The sequence below is a fragment of the Antedon bifida genome, chromosome 5 (genome assembly GCF_963402885.1).
Source record: "Antedon bifida chromosome 5, ecAntBifi1.1, whole genome shotgun sequence".
Taxonomy (NCBI): domain Eukaryota; kingdom Metazoa; phylum Echinodermata; class Crinoidea; order Comatulida; family Antedonidae; genus Antedon; species Antedon bifida.
Window position 1 is genome coordinate 7,105,275 of NC_136230.1, and position 19,582 is coordinate 7,124,856.

Below are 19,582 nucleotides of genomic sequence, written 5' to 3' on the forward strand. Positions count from 1 at the left end.
GAAAACTGACCAAACCGAAAATAAAAATGAACTGAAAAAGGATCCAGAAAACGGTTGTAGCATAACAAGATTTTGTCAACTTTTACTGTGCAGTTGGTCCCTCTCCCATTGTATGTTTATTTCTTTATATCTCCTTATATATGACACTGTTAGCGCTCCATATTCAAAACAGCAAAACAAACTCGAGCGTAAAAACGCGATCGAGGGTTGCCACGTCCATGTTTTTCTGGCCTAGGCCTAGCTTTATATTTTTGACACTTTACTAAGATCATGGTGAGTCTGAAAATACTTTTAACTAGTTGTAAGACTAATAATGTAGCAGTTAGACCCAGGAATACAATACTACTGTACTAGGGTAGGCTAGGCCTAATTCAACAAGTTGACCTGGTGTTCAGTGTGTAGTGAAGCATCTGGAGTTTATGAGGGTGTCATTATGAGGTCGTTTCGACCCGTTCTAACCGGAGTGATTGGAGGCCTATCATGCACAAACGAGAATAGTTTTCTAAATTATTATTGTTGTAATATGAAATGTTAGCTCTCTATATCAGCGTCTTCATTAAAACGAAACATTAACAACATTCAAAAATTTTGTTTTCAACAAACAAATCCACAGGATTTTTCAAAGTTTTTAGATAAAGATTTTGATGCTAAGGAATGGGTAAATGCAGCATTTAAGACCCAGAAGGAAGAGAAGCAGGATAGAGATGTAAGTTTCAGAGAAAGAAAAATGCATGGTATTGCATAAATACTGTACATATAGTCCGTATGTACAATCAATAGATACTAGCCTAGTCTAGCAGCAGTCCTTAGACCTATCATTGTAGTACAGTATATATATTATTGGTACGATGCCAATGACTCAATAAAAGCTCCTTTGACTTCAATGTTATTTTTTCTAACTAAAATATTCCTCTTGTTTTATATAGACATATGCATCTACCTGTGTTTTGAAACTTCAACTGTTCATTCAGGTAAAGTCTCCATCTTCTGGTGGTATCTACATACAGTTTATTTCTTTGTTTAATGAAAGAAAAATAATAGATATGTTTAACTTATTTATGATATACTGTACACCCGACCCCCTTTTTTCCCTTGTATTTAAAGATATTACCTTCGAAATGAGATCTTAATAAAAAAAGATATTATTTTTTTATTTGTTGTTGTTTGCCTTGTCTTCGTTCATACTTTGTCTCTTGCGTAGTGTATGTACCGTCTGTAACCCCTGTTCAAGTCTCTGTCTATGAACATTGATCCAAATTGTTTCCTGGTGGAACCTGTCTTAAAGCTCTTTGAGCTTATTTGAGTTTCTCCAGATACAAGGCATTAACTATTAATTTGATTCATATTTTGTCAACATACTTTGAATTTTGCTTTGTGTAAATAAAATGAATGAATGAATAAAAAAAGAGTCAAACTTTACTGGTCCAACTTTACCAATATACGTAAACATACTGTTCTATACAAATGGATACAAGCTTAGGGCTTAGCCAATGAGGACTCATAGCTATTACACCAACTGATTTATATTATTCTTTGCAGGAGGTAAACAATTCAATTGAGGAAAGCAGCCAGCAGGCTATTTTAAACCTTCCCAGAGTTCTTAGAGATATCGAATCTGTGAAACAGGAAGCCACATTTCTGAAGGAGCAAATGAAACTTGTCAAGTCAGATATTCAAAAGGTAAAATAATTTCACATTGTATGTCAATATATCCCTACTCTGTTAGCAAAAATATGAGAATAATCCCATGCACATGCTGTCTCTTCCCATGGTAAAGCGTATCCTATCACAACCTTCTCATCCCCTCTTTAAAGAATATAATTTTTTCCATCATTAATCCGACTTCAATCCCACCGTGTGCGAGCAACTCGTTATTCCAAATCATTTATCCCTAAGTCAATTACAGTTTTCAACAGCACCGTTACTAGATAATTTTGTTCCCTTAAGTAATTTATTGTGTATAACGTTTATGTGTAATTTTGTATAGTGTGTATAATGTTCTTATATATTTATTCGTTCTTTAAATAGTGTACAAAAAAACGAATTTCCGATATGTTTTATTGGACCAAATAAATGCTGTGAGAGCAGCGCATTATTATTATTATTACATAGTACAGTACTGTTGGTATTTGTCGCAGCCAGACATAAGATCAAAGGACTGTTACGAGTTCCTATCTTGGTAAGGCGAGCTCAGTGTCCTGTTGTTAGATTGCCTTGTTCAGGCTCTAATCGGCTTAGTGTTGAATTATCAACAACCAGTCAAGGTGGGACACACCTGGTTTATTCTTTAAACCAGCTTTTGAAAATTCGGGTCTAATTTCTACGTTTATTTTATTGAAAGGTGGAAGAGGACACATCTCAGTCGATGAAGATGTTACTTGAGATTGACAGTGTCAAGTCAAGAATGCAGGCTGCGTCTGAAGCTCTCCAGCAAGCTGATAACTGGACAACATTGATGGTAGATGTTGATGAAGTCTTTCTATCAAAAGACGTCAATGCCGTAAGCCACATTAGTTAAGACAAGAGGGTTATCTTTTGGTTCTAAAGGTCTATTGAAATGTCAGTGTTCTTTCAGAGTACTGTGTGTTTAATAGATAAATGTATAGTAGGCCTAGTTCACATAAGAATATGATTACTACCCACACAGTTTGGATTGAAAGTCTTTATTTTCCAATAATTTGTTTACATATTTCTATAGATTGCAGGTAAACTGGGTGCTATGCAGCAGAGCTTGGTGGGTAATATTTCTTGTTTATTTAATTGTAATGTTTAAAGTATATTAATCGGGGAAGATTTTCACTCTTCCCTGATTAATACCTATAAAAAGATTTTTGTAGAAAGTTATATAGTCTGATTTAAGCCGCTTCCCACTAGAACACAATGTAAGCCGCAAATGAATTGTCCAAAAAAAGTGATGGATTATTAAAACTGTTGCCTGTGATTGGTCAATTCTCTTGCGTTGCGGTTAACATTCTTGATTTGCATCCTAGTGGGAACCAAGCTTTTTAATGATAATAATGATATGCACTTTGATTTTTGTATTTAATTAAAACCTGTATATAAATATTTTTTATAAGTCTTAACTTTAATTCTTTTGAATACAGAGCATGTTAGCACATTGTGGTGATTATGAAGAACGTTGTCAACATCTAGAGACACTCAAGAACCGTCTAGAGGCCATGTTGAGTCCGCAACTAGTTGGAGCATTCAACACGCATTCACATGGTATGGATGGATCTTATATAGATATAAAGTTGTCGTCAGATTTTGACAAAATAATGTGATGTGCCTATATATGGACATGATGATGTTACATCATTACCATATTTTGATGCACAATTTCTTCATTTGTCTAAAGCTCTGTCTACACTATCAACCTTTGTGACAATGTGTGCCTATCTGTGGACATGATGATATATCACTACCATATTTTGGTATATTACATAGCCTATGTAAATACGTGAACGTGATTGGTTGAAACTGCGTCACGTGACTACCGCTGCGAGGATCGTAAATCGTATATATCCTCGAGAACGATGATATTGACCGATTAATTTTCGCGTAATTATCGTGTCCTCTGTTATTAAACATATACATTCTCGAGTTCGATGATATTGACTGTGTAATTTTCGTGTGGCAACACTCGCGTTCGCCGATAAATAAACAAAAGTCATCTACTGGATTTTAACTCGGGTGGCTCCATCGCAAGACAACGCTTCCATCGCTGCGCCACGCAGCTTGCTTGAAGAAATTATTCATCTAAACTATTTAAACTATGCATACATAGCGCCCTCATTTGTTATTAGTCCTCCCTAAATGTGATGAAACACCGTTTGTGATTGGTCAGTAGTAACCTAGTAACTAGTACGTGCTGAACATCCGGTGATTCGGCTCGCTCCTCGAAGAGAAGACGATGAATTGTTTATTCGGCCTACCTGATTATAATATTATTATTAATAGGCTTATTGATGGAAATTCTTCTGTTAATTTAAACGACCTAGGCCTAAGTGAATATTTTATTGCCAAGGAATCATTAATTAGTAATTATCTGTATATTATTCTTCGCAAGGTAAGGTGTCTAGGCAGGAGGCTTGTTTACATACAATACAAATACTCTAGGCCTACTATAGAATAGGAGGCCTAGCCTGGCTTCACCCAACCCAGCAGACTTGTTCTAATCTTGGCTATATAATATAACAGATATCGCCTTTTATATCGGTAAAATATAAGATTTAACATCCCCTCAGGATGATATTATGTTCTCGGGGAATTATATATCCCTCAGCTGCCGCTTCGGGATATATATATTCCCTCGAACATAATATCATTCCCTCGGGGATGTCAAATCTTATATTTCACCTCTAAGCAGGCAATATCTGTATAATATCACTACCATATTTGGGCACATCACTTTTTTTTTGGTTAAACTAGTTTGATAATGTAGACAGATTTTAAGGAGATTTTATTATTTTTATTTTGTTAATTTTTATTTTTTACAAATAATTCCATTTCAGAAGCAACACAACAATATGTAACTATTTTCAAAGATATGGATCGTCTTCCACAGCTGTACAACTACTACCACAAATGTCATAAGGTATGCTATCAACTATAAATAACACAGGTAGAAATACTGTACATTAATTCATTACATCATCGTAACGATCAATGCTAATCGTATATATACACCATTGTGTATAAAGTTTGACAAAAAAAGTGTGATGTGTCCAAATATGGTAGTGATTCAAATATGGTAGTGATATGACATCATTATGTCCATATATGGGCACATCACATTTTTTTTGTCACGTTGACAAATTTGATAGTGTAGACAGAGCTTTAGACAAAATAAGAAATGGTGCATCAAGGTCTCAGAATCCTGTGCACCTTTTGGAAGAATAGAGGTGTCCATCTCAGCCCATGTGTTTTATGGTAGATGCTTCAGTGTGTGACTTTCGTGGGTCCTTAGAGGACCTGATCCCAATTTTCTTAACTGAATGAATGATATAAACAACACATATAGGTTTAATAAGTCAGTTTAATTGATTTTACTTTTAAAATTATGTGTAATACCACCAAAGTTATGAGAGAATCAATATCATACGTCATTTAATGAAAATCTTAATATTATGTTTTATTAAATGCCTCATGATATTGATTCTCACTTTTAAAATTCTATTCACTTTTATTCCTTCCAAATGTCTAGTCTAATTTACTGCAAGCCTGGAAGAAGCTGCAAGAGGTAAACAGTGCAAAGTCTTTAGTAGAGTGGCTACCAATGTTTTATGACCATCTGATGGCCACCTGGCATTCAGAGGTGCAGTGGTGTGAACAGGTGTTTCCGAACCCTGTTAAGGTTGTTGTTGAACTCCTAACCCAGACATTGAGTAGCCTCAAACCGTCATTACCAGCCTGCATGGAGACTACTCTAGAAGAGGATACCTTATTAAATTTGATTGAATTAAAAAAGGTAAACAACTTTTTCTTTTTTTACATTTATTATATACAGATAGAATCCTTATTAATGGTACACCTTTAGGACCCAACAAAATCTCCCATTAAACAAGGGGAAATATATATGTTTTAACAATAGAGTAACCCCTATTCAAGAATCAATTAATAGATTGACCTTAGAATAGGGTTTGGTCCTATTAAATCAATTGAGTATACCATAAATTAAAAAAATATCATTTAAATTTATTCAATGTTAGTAACCGCACATTATTATTTCGCTAATATATATTTCTTCCATACTTTTTTCAGACTACAGATAGGTTTGCAAAGAACATCGACAGTGCAATAACTACATCCAAGAAAGGTGGGTATTTTAAAGTTATCTTAAGCTCTGTCTACACTATCAAACTAGTTTGACAAAAAAAGTGTGATATGCCCATATAAGGTAGTGATATGCTTAAATATGGTAGTGATATGACATCATCGTGTCCATATATGAGCACATCACATGGTTTTATAAACATAAAGTTTGATAGTGTAGCTTAAGCCCTTAAATAGATTGTGTGAGGCTCTTTTTTCACCTATATATATAAATGTTGTTCTCAATTATCCAGATAATTTTCATTGTCATAGATTCTTGTCTCGGCCTTGAAGAGTTTGAACTTGTGAGGGCGATATATTCACCGTACCTGCCATACTTAGCCCGATATGGTGCACTTGAAGAAGAGTATTTGAGTCAAGAACTTAGTTGTTTGCAGTTGGTAATTAACTTAATTTTTTTTAATAATATAATAATAATATCCTGGATTTAAAAAGCGACCTAATGATCAGTCCAACACACTGCTACCACTATCATTATGCTGATTTGTAGTAAAATCTGTAAACACTTTCTCTTCATTTTCAGGAAAAACGTGATTTGATTGATTGTGCCCAACTTTTATCAAATTCTGTAACCAATATTTTCAAACTGACCAATGATGCGGTTGATAGATGTATGATCTTGACCAATGGCTATGATTCTCTTGGGCTCATTCAAGCTGTTAAGGTCTGAATTAAAATACTTGCTATCTACAAAAACTAGGCATTTTTAGAAGTAGTAATTAATATATACATATCACAGGCACAGAATTAATTCTAAACTGCCCGGTAATATACTGAAAATTTATTAATTTGAAAGATTAGGAATGAGAATGAGAAAAAGTCCCCCCAACCAAGATTCAAACCCGGAACCTTCTGCTTGATATGCAGATATCCTAACCATTAGACCAATGGGACTTTCATGGTATATATATGCAGGAATAATTTTGGATCTGAAAATTTCAACAAATATTTTATTTTTTAACTTTAATTATTGATTTTATTTATATATAGTGTTTGTTTAGTCGTTATTGCAAGTCATTTAATGCATCCATCAGTAACTTACAAAGTGACTTTGAATCAAGTTCTTCTACATCAAGAGAACTTGGAGAAGATTGGACAACTTTCCAGCATGCCCTCAAAGTCATACAAACATGTGGTAAGCTATTTAGCTGATTTTCTTGTAGTTGTATTGTAGGCAAAAATCATGGATGTAAAGCTCAAACTTTATGTGATGTGCCCATATATGCACATGATCATGTCATAACACTACCATATTTGGGCGGGTGCAGGTCAAGTCGGCCCCAAACCGTCTCGGCCAAAGTCAAGTCGGCCCCACGTCAAGTCGGCCTCAAGTCAACTCGGCCTCAAGTCAACTCGGCCTCACGTCAACTCGGCCAAAAACTAATCGGTCAACTCGGCCACAATAAAGTATGGAACGCAAAAAGTGCTTAATATTATTATGATTATTACTATCCACTCTTTAAAAAAAATTAAGAAATAAGAAAAATACTCATACAAAAAAATCATCTCATTGCCGATATGAATAGAAGTACCCGCGTGTTACAAAAACACATGCAGGTACCACATTTTAGTAAATCGAAGACGTAGGCCTACGTTCCACCATGGAGCTAAAAATAGCTCCATGGTTCCACCGTTTGGTCATAGAAAAATGATCGTACATATTGTTTTTGTCCATGATTTGCGTTTTTAAAAAAGGGGAATCCCCCGGTCAGCGAAAACACGTAGCAGTTGTAGATATCGAAATAGCTGCCAAAGGTGCAGGGAGGCGCAGCTACGAATTGGTTTAAGATGTTGTCGCCTAATAAAATGCATACACTGAAGAAATCTACGCGTGATTCAACCATGGAGTTAACATTATACCTCAATGATTCAACCAAACAATCTTATTACACCTAATAAATGTCCTCGCATATCGGACATGTTTATTGAATTTTGACGCACGAACGAACATACGCGCCCACGTACGTTCATCATCATTATTATTGGGCCTACAATGTGTTCCTATTTATTATCCAAATGTTCATATTGTAATCATTAATAATAGTATGAATGCTAGCTTATTAATCAATTGTTTGTTATGCGCAATTTGAACAATTTGTGCAATTTGAATTTTTATTAAGCGTAAATAAAGGAAAGTTGGTGAAATCCTTCTTATTTTTTTTGCTAAATGTATTATTGTCTAAATATTAATATTCATTAAAAGTCAGAATTATTCATAGGTAAAAAAATATAAAGAAATATTATTTTATCAATCCCCTTCCTTTGCACCTTTTGCATTCCATACTTTAACGGGGCCGAGTTGACCGATTATTTTTTGGCCGAGTTGACGTGAGGCCGAGTTGACTTGAGGCCGAGTTGACTTGAGGCCGAGTTGACTTGGGGCCGACTTGACTTGGGGCCGACTTGACTTTGGCCGAGACGGTTTAGGGCCGACTTGGATCGAAATCTATTTGGGCATATCGCTACCATTTTTGGGTACATCACACTTTGTTGTCAAACTAGCTAGTGTAGACAGAGCTTTAATAATATACAAATAATGAATGTTTAATTACATTTCAGGTGAATTGCTTCTTGGAATGGAGGATTTTGAAATTAGTCTGAGTGGGGCTATTCTCTCGTCAACAGCTGCTCATCAGTGTGAAGCATTCTCCCCCACAGCACTACCACAGAAGTCTAGGTATTATTGCTAGTATCTTTTATTTACCTGATGTTTTCTTCTCACAATGAGACCAAGACAGAACCAAGTTCTGCCTTATGTATTCAGTGGCTCCAACACATTTTTAAAATATTTATTTGAGCCAGAATCCCACAATGTTTCAGGTAACTTGTACAAGCAGTTGGTAATAAAAACATACATATTCTTGAAAAAGCCTATCATTTATATAAAGTGGCTAATTAATTTGGTTCCTATTTCTGTAGCCCAGTAATTACCAGTGCGTTCACAGACTACAATTACCTGTTAGAAAACAATCCAACCAAGTACCAGGATTTACTGAGACTCATCCACAATATAAAACAAGGTAAAACTAAACTCATTTTTTTCATTCTTATTTCTCAAAATGGAATGCCTTTGGAATGCCTTGTCAAAAACTAGCCTAGGCAAGTCATAAGTCTTATAGCTGACGATTCCTTTTATACTGTATCTCCTGTGTGAAACATACTTATTTGATGGCATTTTGATTGTCACAATTTTCAAGCATGCATTGTGTGTGTGAACAGATGCTTGCATGAAAGATTTATGTTTCATATTGATATACTAATTTTTTTTAAATACTGTTGCTTTCAGAAAATAGTTCATCAGTTATGGATGATCCAATGAAAGGTCTTAAGAAGGTCAATGAGCATGCTCATAAGTTTGCATTTGAACTAGTGTTTAGGCAACTTGAAAAACAGCTGGTGCAGATTTCATACATGGAGGTACTGTAATAATATCATGTATAATATTGAAATAAACTGAAACTTTACATAAACATAAAAACATTTGGTATAACCACTCATCCCCGCCAATATATTTTCCAAATTCAAAATGTCTTTATTGCTTTTTTTTTAAAGGTTTGGACGTCAGAAGGTGGTGTTCTTTCAGCTGATCTTCCAACATTCAGTTTGTCTCCACAGGAGTACATCACTAAGGTATAGAATGACTAATAATTTTAACAATTGTACTGGTCATTTTATCATCAACAAATGTAAAGGCTAAATTTGCTTACTGTGTGTTGGTTTTTAAAATGTTTAGATTGGACAGTATTTGATGACATTACCTCAACAACTTGAACCATTCACTTCACAAGAGAATCCAGCTTTAGCAAAAGCACTGGAGACTGGGAGGCTACCCTTCCCTCCTGAGCAAGGTAGGCTTTATAAACATTTGTATGTTGTAACATTAGGTATGAGTTTTGCAGTTTTTCATCAGATTTTTATAGCTCTTTTTATAACTCCTATTCAAACATTAACATACTATATAATTCAATACTAATATGTCATTTACATACAGGTGGCCTTGAGGTAGAACATCTGGCCGACTACTGGCTTGGTGCGATTGCACGTGGGGTCATGTATACATACGTAGAAGCCATCTTGAAAATTGACGAGTTGACGGCACATGCAGCGAGGCAACTTGTCACAGATATAGGTGAGTTTATGAAATTAAATGGAAAAGGGGGTTGGGGGTCCGAATGTTGAAATTTGTGTTGTTTTTCGTCCATTGATTAAGTTAGAAATTTGGCAGAATTCCTATGTGCATTTCTTATAATTTTAAAAATACACTAGATATGTTAATACTGTAACTCAGGGTAGAATGCTAGCAACCATATGCAAGTATTGCAATGGGTTCATGCCTACAGTAGTAGTAATATACCATATGTACATAACTACATCTCTCTTGTGCATGTATGATACCATAAAAATAATGAAAATATTTTCCAAACATGAAAAGATTTTGTTTTCATACACGAAAAAAAAGTACTATTAAACGATCGTTTAATAGTGCGTACTATTGCACACCATGTGACCCACATTTGTCCAATCAAATGACAGGAATTTATTTAGGTGTTATATAAAAGCCATTATTAGATATCACATAGATATAGGTATAGGTAGGTATGTTATAAGCTGCTATTACTACCATATACTATATTAAAATCTTGTCTACTTAATATATATTACAGATTATCTGTGCAATGTACTAGATGCATTTGGCCTTCCAGCCTCTACTGATTTAAGACACGTAGAAAAACTGCTTGAAACGCCAGTCTCACAGTAAGTTTTGAAAAAGTCCATATTTCTGATAAAGCCTCATTTATATTATTCATGTGAAAGTCATAAATATGAGCTTTTATGTTCATATAAAGTAGGAAAACAGAAATATTTTATTAATTTAAATTTATTAATTTAAAACTATTTTCATTTATAGGGCACTGTTTTATTATTCTCTTTTATTTTACAGTTATGATGAAATTACTGGAGCGATCCCATCTCGTCTTTGTCATGTAATTTTAAAACTTAAGAAGCACCATGAAGATAGGTAGAAAAGAGAAATAACAATATATATTATATACGACCCGCAAGCGAGTTTCTACTTCGTGTTCAGTGAACAAATCTAGTTCATTTAAAGTGGATGTTCCTAAAACATTATATGTATTGCTATGGTAAATCATATATGTTTTAACAGACTACCATTCCTTCTTTGCCACGTAGGGGCAGATCCAGGAATTCAGGAATTTTTAAACGGAGGAGTGCTATTACATATAATATTAATAGTGAGACACTAGCTTTATCCCATTGTATACCATGCAAGGACAAAATTCAGTCAAACACAAATTCCATTTCTGAGTTTTAATTTACCATACCATTTACCACCAACAAACTATCAGTTTTATAATATACACCTCCTAATATACAATGTAATACTTTGTTTATCAAATATCAATAGAATCTTATCTACTCTACATGGTTATGGGTTAAATCTATTTTTTTTGTACTTATAAATAGATTATAAGTTCTTTTTAAAATTAAATAATATTTATTGCAATTATGTAAACTGTCTATTATTTTATCAGCTATATTTTACATTCCAAAAAACATAATGAAATACATCAACATTGGTATTGTTATATATACACAAATCAAGTACAAAGTACTGTAATGTAAAACTGAATTAATTTCTTTAAAGAAAAAATGTCTTTATTGAGCATTGTTTCGACAGCTTTCTAATTTTGAATATTTCAATATTAATTTCACTATATTGCATAATCTTTAATAATATGGTGGTAGTGCAATTTGAGAGATGCAACATTACAGAACTTTTTACATCATTACTCTTTTATACAATTATCCTAAATTTGCACTCGACACAATTAAACTGCATCAGAATATAACATGCCATTCATTAACAGAACACAACCAATTACAACACATACTTTGGATCTATTATATCAAACCTAAAGCCTTGGTATGGTCATATTTAAATTTAAAATATATGTGGAGTCAAACCAAATACGAGTTCCATTTTCTCAGATCTGCTTAAATATAATATTAAGAGCACAGAAGGTTTTACAACATCTACCAAATACTACTACCAACCATACTGTAGGGTATAAAACAATACTCTCAATATAACTGAAAGCCAAATAGCCGATTATCAATATTTTTATCCAACTGAAAACTGTATTGGAATGTTCGTGAACTATAAATTGCGATATAAATTAATGATTTTTTCAAATTTTTTGTGGTGGTTGGGCGTTTAGAATCTAAAATCAGATTGAAAAGCACCATGCTATTAAATGTAACATTCACAACCAGCAAAATAAATAGTAAATTTTAAAATTAATAGAGAAAATTATTAAACAAACTTTAAATCAATTGACTTCAAGTCAATTTTTAAAAGTAACTATCCCATGTATACAATAAATTAATAATTCATTTTTATTTATTCTGTGTGTGTATACAGGTGTTCTTGCATAATAATTAGGCCATAACCAGAAAAAGATACAATGCAATAGATTCTTTGCCATCAACCTTTTTTTGGCGCCAATCATTACCAAGTGCTGATTTTATTTTTATCCTTAATTCATAAATAAACTGATGCGTGCACTTGAATGTCATTTTTGTGTGTGGGAAAAAAGTAGTGCCCTCTAATTTGATGATTTAAGATGAAAGATGATTTAATCCATCTTTATCCTCTGACTGGTCATTCGGTAAATGATTGTGTCGCCAGGATCCATGTACCACATTCCATATGCTGTAGCATACACCACTAGGACTAGAATTACTGACAACCAGAGGATGATGTTGAATATTGCAGAGAAATCTTCACTCCTCGCAAAGACATTTAGGCTGTCTTTAGTTGGGTTTTCCTGGGTAGGACAGATATAAAAATATTAACATTAATAAATCAAACCATGCCAGGATTATATTTTGTTCAATACTACTCCACTAGGCTAATTATTACCAATGTGCAAAATTGCCAGCCCATCTAATTTACATACAAAAATGGAGATGGAAACCGGTAAAATAAGTTTTAAAACGATCAAGACATACACTAAATAGAACAGGAATGGGTGTATAAATCCAAATAAGTAACTTGATAAATCATAAGGAACAGATGATCACATTGCTTACAATGCGGGTATTTTCTCAAGTTGCGTTTTAGTGGGAACCAAACTGGATTCAGCACATGCAACACAAGTGAATTGACCAATCACACGCAATAGTTTGGGTGATCCTTTGTGTTGTGGAAACTTTAGAGAGTAAAGATCTGTCCACACTATCAAACTTTATGACAAAAAAATGTGCCTATATATGGACATGATGATGTCATATCACTACCATATTTGGGCACATCACACTTTTTTGTCACTAGCAGTAGGCAGAGCTTTAGATGCAATGTAGGTGTAATGGGATGCTACAGTGCAATGGTAACTTACCTCAGTTGCTAGTATAGACCTTCCCATACGATGTTCAAAATGTGGTAGTCTTTGGGTTGTGACAGCCATAACTACAGCATTATTGTCGTATAGTTTCATAAATCCACTTGAAAGCTACACAAATTGGTAAAAAAAATATAACAATAAATAAATATTATCTTTATTATTAGTAGTAATATCTTGATCAGAAGCGAGTATAAGACCATACTCTGGTATAATCCCACCCCAACTTTTGACTAATTTTTATGCAAAATGAGGCACTCTGGTATAAGCCCACCCATTAATTCGAAGATCTACAGTAGGTTCCGTAATACATTAAATATTGAATATTAAAAAATTGAATACACAGTACATATGCTGTTTTTGACGACATGCATTTTTGGATCCTCGGGTATAAGCCCACCCCTCAAACTTGACGTGACTTCATGTTCAAGGGGGGGGTGGGGTGGGATTACACCCGCGTCAGTACGGTATTATTACATAAGGTTGGCTGACAACATATTTTGGTAGTTCAAGTATAAGAATTCTTGCTACTAATAGTTTATTTTATCTAGGCCTATATTAAAGTGAAGTTTTCTTAAGCCCTGTTCCCACTATGGTACAATGCAACAGCATATGATGCCAGATGTCCTAGTGGGAACCAAGCTTTACTCACCTGTGATAAAAATGATTCTAACACAGCACTTGCTTCTTTAGCTTCAGTAGATTTGGGCCCATGTTGTACTTGTATCGCTCTTAACCCGTACAGGGTAAAGGCCATAGAGTCCGGCACGTTATCATCTACCATTGCCTTGTTTTTAGTTAGCTACAAAATTATAAAGGTACTTTAGTAAGTTAGTAAAAGTACACTGGCAGTGCATACTCAAAAATGCTATACCACAGAGGAAGATGTGGATAATTTATCAGATAGTCTATATTGCTTGACAACTTTGTAACATGACCACAGTGCTGATTTTGCTACTTTCCCTGTGAAAACTGTGATAGGCTTCAATAATTCAACATTTAATTACCATCAGGAATAAATTATTATTAGGGAAATGTTACTGCCATGAATACATACTGTAGTACTGTGACTAAGCAAGGATTAGAACCCAGTCTCATAGATATGGAGTGAGTGACCAAGTGGTTAAGAAAGTGGAACCATAATCCATAGCCATAATGTTGGCATGGGTTCGCAACTCACTCGCTCAATAGTTCCTAGTGTACACAAAATGTTCACTTTAAAAACCTAGCCATGGACAGAGGAGAGAGCTCCTTAATTGGACGCACTGACATGAGCCTTGGGAGGAAAACATGTAGTTGAAAAATGTTACATCTAAAGCTCTGTCTACACTTTCAAAGTTATGTGACAAAAAAATGCACATGTATATATAGACATGATGTCATACCACAACCATATTTGGGCATATCAATACCATATTTGGGCACATCACACTTTTTTTATCAAACTAGTTTGATAGTGTAGACAGAGCTGAAGTCCACATCACCGCGAGCAATGATCTATTGTTGGAATGGTGCTATATACAATAATTTATTTTTATGTTCAGATACTGCGTGCCACTATTCTTTAGTTTCATACTTACAGCTTCTAGTGCATTCTGGAGCATCTGTAGTTCACTGAAGAACTGTAAATGTGCAGGCTTTGAGATGTTCAAACTCAGGGCTTCATAGTTATGAATAATTGAATTCTCGCCATGAACAAGACTGGGCAACAAAGCATCTAAACTGTCAGGCATGTTCCCAAATATATTAGGATATTGAGATCCTAAACTGAAAATCTGTAAAAAATATGTGTAATGGTTTCATTTCAATTATTTTGTCTCCATAAAAATATGTGTAATGCTTTCATTTCATTTTCATTTCAATTGTTTTTTCTCCATAAAAATACAATTTACAAAACATGGACAAAGAACAAGAAAAAAACAACACACAAAACAAGGCAGAGACAGGATTCCTAAAAAGCGAACTTAATCACTATCTAGTAGATCTCCTGCTTCTTACTGTAGAAACTTAAATACTGTATAGACTTATGAATGATAAACGATCTGACTTTCCATTGTATTGTACGGACTACTGCAGAGGCAGTAAGTATCAGGTTTTATTTAATAATCCACATAATTTAATACATCTGTATAGACTTATGAATGATAAACAATCTGACTTTCTATTGTAGTACATTGTACAGACTACTGCAGAGGCAGTAAGTACCAGGTTTTATTACATAATGAACATAATTTAAATACTACTGTTATATAATTTAATCACCTTTTTATACATTATGATTTATTATAATTCTCAAAAAGAAAATCTCAGAATTTATAATGTATTAATTTTAATTTGAAAATGAAAGAATTATTTGAAATGAATTGAAAAATGCTAATTACTACTACAGATACAAACGATTTTCTTCAAAGAATTTCACATTCAAATGTCATATATCCTGGTTTGAATATTAAATTGGTTTCTTGAAATTGTCACATGGGTAGTTACTTTTGGGGAGGGGGGTTTGCGCGCCAGAGAAATGTTATTTCTTACCTGTCCATCAATAGAAGCATCAATTAAAATTGGTTCCTGAGTCGGAAATGATGTCGAGATGGAAGACATTAAATAATTTGTTTCTACAAAACCAATAGCTTCCTAAAAGAAATAATTATATTCAAAATAAATAACAATTCAAATTACTATATTTACAATAGATGTGTTGCTAGACACAAGTTAGTGAAACTAGTTATTTAGTTATTAGGTAATATTAAAGTAAATGAATAAGGTGTAGTACTACATTTATATACACCACTATACTCTATATACTTTTTTCTCTTTTGTGGCGTAAACACCACTTTTATTGACATTAATATCATTCCATGTCATCACCATAAAATCATCGTATTATCTTCATTATTATTATTGTTCATTTCTAATGTCATTACAATTTTATCAACTTCAACAGTAACTTTTTTAAATTTTGTAAATTCACTCTATATTCCATATTATTTCCTTTTTTCCCTTAAATTTCTTATATTTTTCTATACTACTATTACAAAAGAAGTTTAAAAAGCAAAACAAATTTAAAAGACAATTATGCATTAACTGCATCGTTAAACATTTTGTTTCCAACACATCGTTATAACATATTTAATTTCCTTATACATGATTATCATATATCCAATTTTCAAATATTTTACACAGAAATAACAATTTTGTTTTGTGAGATTTTCATATATTTTTTTGTCATTGTAGAACTCTTGTTTTACAATTTATATATATACACGATAAAACAAATAAAAACCATAATAAATCAGTACCAGTACTTTCTTTTCTGATACAATAGTATCAGATTAGAATAATCATATTAGCATAATAGTATGCCTTACACCACTATACTTTCATACCACAACAGGGAACATTTTGATTAGCTGATCAATCTGAATTTGGAGAATTTGTATTACATTTTTGTCTATCATGATAATGCGTAGCATTGGTATTGTGTAGCACTTGGCTATGCTACACTCGCGAAATATATACCCTGAATAGAATACACTTTTTTTTGTAGTCACTTACTTTAGCAATTGGGAATGAAGCTAAGTGTTTTGGGTTCAATGCACTTCCTTCATTGCTTTCAATATTAATTAAAACACTGCTTTTAGGGCGTCTGAAAAGATTACCAGCTAATAGACCGCTCCACTTGACATCCTGTAAAAAAATTAACAAATCTTAAGTCAAGAATATGTATTAATTTTTGTATTTATTCAACTTCTCACACATACATTAGTGAAGGATAGGACCAACAAGTGGTAAACACCTCTAAAACGGTCCAGTCCCAATTGTACAGTGGCTATGTGTGTACAAGTACACCGTAACCCCCCTACTCACCTCAAAAGATGTACTAGGTTCTTTAAAGTACACATGAGTTAGATGTGTACACTGGACCTACGGTACGGTTTATAGTCCTTATCCGAGAAGACTTGTTCTACCACCAGAACCAAAGAGCGAGTGAGCCTCGAACTCTTGACGATGTTAGGGCTACATAATTACGGTTCCTCTGTCTTAACCGCTCAGACACTCATTCAAAATATCAATATGTATGAATGATACATTAATACTGTACATAATTTCTAAATGAAAATGTCTTCATCTTCATCATGTTGATAATGACGGAACTAGTAGTCAGTTTGGTGGCAGTCTTCACAGCTGGTTTAGTTTTAATTTTTTTATTCTTATTCTTCTTTTTATTTTTAAACAAAATTATTTATTTTTAAACGGGGAGACTCGAGTTGGTGGGGTGCTTACCTTTGAAGGAGATAGACCCAATGATAGAGTTAAAACATCTTGAATTTCATCTGCATTGATTGGTCCAGCATTAGAGTCAAATTGCACAGACTTAGGTGCATTGAGTACAAACAAGGTATTTTCACATAAACCTGTAAAGTAAAATTTGTTAATATATATTAGTTTACTTCACTTTATCATTTAATCAGTCTTAAATTCCAAACTACTGTGTGTCAGCCGAGTCCAGATTGGTCGATTGAAATAGTTAAGTTTAAACTGATTTGTTTGACCAACTGGTTGGTGCAGCATTGTATTTAGGGATAGAATTTTGAGAGTCATTTTAATATTAATTAGGATAATCTTAAACTAGTTTAGTAACAATATTAAATAATCACAATGTGGTTCATCGGTTCTCCATCATAACATTTCACTTAATGCCCTACTGTAGATAGGCATACAGCTTGCCTACTGTATGCTACTTTGTATAATTAATATAGGGGCTAGGAAATTTAGGACTAGGCCTATCATGGAGTAAAGAATTTTATTCTTTACTCCATGGCTACCTAGGCCTATATAGCCTATAGGCTATATACAAGATTTTTTTTATTTTATTTTTTTTATATTTTAATAATTAATAATATTAATATTCATTAAATTAGAACACTTGTATTGACTAAATAAAACCTCACAAGTTTCTTACATATATCCAAACTAGACATATATATAACCAAACCTACAGACCTAAAGTTGTGTAGGCCTCTTACAATGTACGCCGTGTATACTATGGATCGCAGGAAAACCAATCGCCTCTCGTCGCCACCACTATCCACCATGCAGCACAAACACATAAACACAACCACATCGCCTAGCTAGGCCTAGCCTACACAGTACGTACATCGTATTTCTTTATAATCCATCAGCTTAAACATTATTTTATAAATATAGTATGCACTTCAAAGATAACTAATGTATTTTAATCTCTTAAAAGCTTACCTGAAGATATAAAAATAGCTAAAAACCCGCACACTAGAAATCGGATTTTCGCGACAGCCATTTTTTCTTGGGATTACGATCGGGTCATGTGTGTCATGTGATAATGGTGGTCATGTGATATACAGTACTCGGCGACGACTCGCATGAAAAAAGTAAATAACAAGTTTTGAAATTGAACATTTTTCTTCCGCGAAGACAAGAAATATTACCTTTCATTAATATAAATAATATTATGTCAATATTTCTTAACTTTATTTATGTAACAAGCATTTTATCAAGTTTACTTTGGTTGATAAAATCACCGAAAGCGCACTCTCCGGCCGGCCCCACGAGTCGTGACGACGACGCGTCGACACACCACCGTCGACGACACGCCGTGCGACGCACGCGTAATTAAAGCATTATCACAGTGTGGTGGTGGTGGGTACGGTGGTGGTGTACGTACGACGTGTCCCCCCGCGATTTATTTATAAAAAAGAGCAAGCTTTCTATGAAATTCAGGCTACCATACTACTAGCTAACTAGGTTGGTAAATTTGTCTACATGTTTTTAATTATCGGTTGTGGTAGGCCTATATTATATCAAATCTACAGTAGTGTAGGTAGGGCAATAATGCCTACTACCTAGGAAGTAGGTCCTCCTAGCTAGCTAGCTAGAGAGATCTATCTACAGCTGCTAGGGTGAGGCTAGGTAGGCCTAGGCCTGCTGCTGTGGGCCACCACTATGTTGGCTGGCTATAGGACTAGGCCTAGGCTAGTAATTTAGATTAACAGTACCGTAGGCCTACTCAGTATTGTATTTTTTCAGTAAGTGATTTGCCTAGGCCTAGGTATTCTATTAATAAATATTATAGGCCTATATTATTGGATTTTATAATTAATAATATATATAAAGCCTAAAAAGAAGCAAGATACTGTGCTGACCAATCATTAATCATTATCCAGGCCTAGCTAGGGCCAGTTAATACTATAGTAAATCCTCAATAAAGGGTAGTATCTATCTAGGCCTAATAGGCCTAGGTAGTCAGTTTCTTGTATCACTCACTCATCTTTCTTTTATTAATGTGA

General features: G+C 33.9%; 2 protein-coding genes across 2 annotated transcripts; one reads left to right on the forward strand and one right to left on the reverse strand.

The window, feature by feature from the left end:
- The first annotated feature begins 175 nt into the window (after positions 1 to 175).
- LOC144842934 (conserved oligomeric Golgi complex subunit 7-like) lies at positions 176 to 11,228 on the forward strand. The gene is made up of 21 exons (XM_078699549.1): positions 176 to 273; positions 614 to 706; positions 927 to 971; positions 1,540 to 1,680; positions 2,342 to 2,500; positions 2,699 to 2,734; positions 3,105 to 3,225; positions 4,515 to 4,597; positions 5,207 to 5,470; positions 5,764 to 5,818; positions 6,088 to 6,215; positions 6,359 to 6,499; positions 6,826 to 6,970; positions 8,395 to 8,512; positions 8,755 to 8,855; positions 9,122 to 9,252; positions 9,388 to 9,465; positions 9,569 to 9,683; positions 9,827 to 9,964; positions 10,500 to 10,590; positions 10,778 to 11,228. Exons 1-21 carry the CDS (start codon positions 271 to 273, stop codon positions 10,857 to 10,859), a joined length of 2,268 nt encoding a protein of 755 aa, XP_078555675.1. The 5' UTR covers positions 176 to 270; the 3' UTR covers positions 10,860 to 11,228.
- Positions 11,152 to 18,615, reverse strand: LOC144842946 (renin receptor-like). Its single transcript, XM_078699568.1, has 8 exons — positions 18,516 to 18,615; positions 17,544 to 17,674; positions 16,815 to 16,946; positions 15,792 to 15,893; positions 14,840 to 15,034; positions 13,912 to 14,061; positions 13,257 to 13,370; positions 11,152 to 12,686 (listed from the first exon to the last, which is right to left on the reverse strand). The coding sequence occupies exons 1-8, from the start codon at positions 18,574 to 18,576 to the stop codon at positions 12,495 to 12,497; spliced, it is 1,077 nt and encodes a 358-aa protein (XP_078555694.1). The 5' UTR covers positions 18,577 to 18,615; the 3' UTR covers positions 11,152 to 12,494.
- Between the last annotated feature and the right edge of the window lie 967 nt (positions 18,616 to 19,582).

What these genes read in the sequence shown, in the direction of transcription:
- LOC144842946 (XM_078699568.1), bottom strand. Translation starts at nt 18,576, where the DNA reads ATGGCTGTCGCGAAAATCCGATTTCTAGTGTGCGGGTTTTTAGCTATT. An exon ending in TCCAGAATGCACTAGAAGCT is followed by an intron (nt 14,062 to 14,839) that starts GTAAGTATGAAA and finishes ATAATTTTGTAG; the next exon opens with CTAACTAAAAACAAGGCAAT. An exon ending in GGTCTATACTAGCAACTGAG is followed by an intron (nt 12,687 to 13,256) that starts GTAAGTTACCAT and finishes TGTCCTACCCAG; the next exon opens with GAAAACCCAACTAAAGACAG.
- LOC144842934 (XM_078699549.1), top strand. An exon ending in ATTCAACACGCATTCACATG is followed by an intron (nt 3,226 to 4,514) that starts GTATGGATGGAT and finishes ATTCCATTTCAG; the next exon opens with AAGCAACACAACAATATGTA. An exon ending in ATTTGATTGAATTAAAAAAG is followed by an intron (nt 5,471 to 5,763) that starts GTAAACAACTTT and finishes TACTTTTTTCAG; the next exon opens with ACTACAGATAGGTTTGCAAA.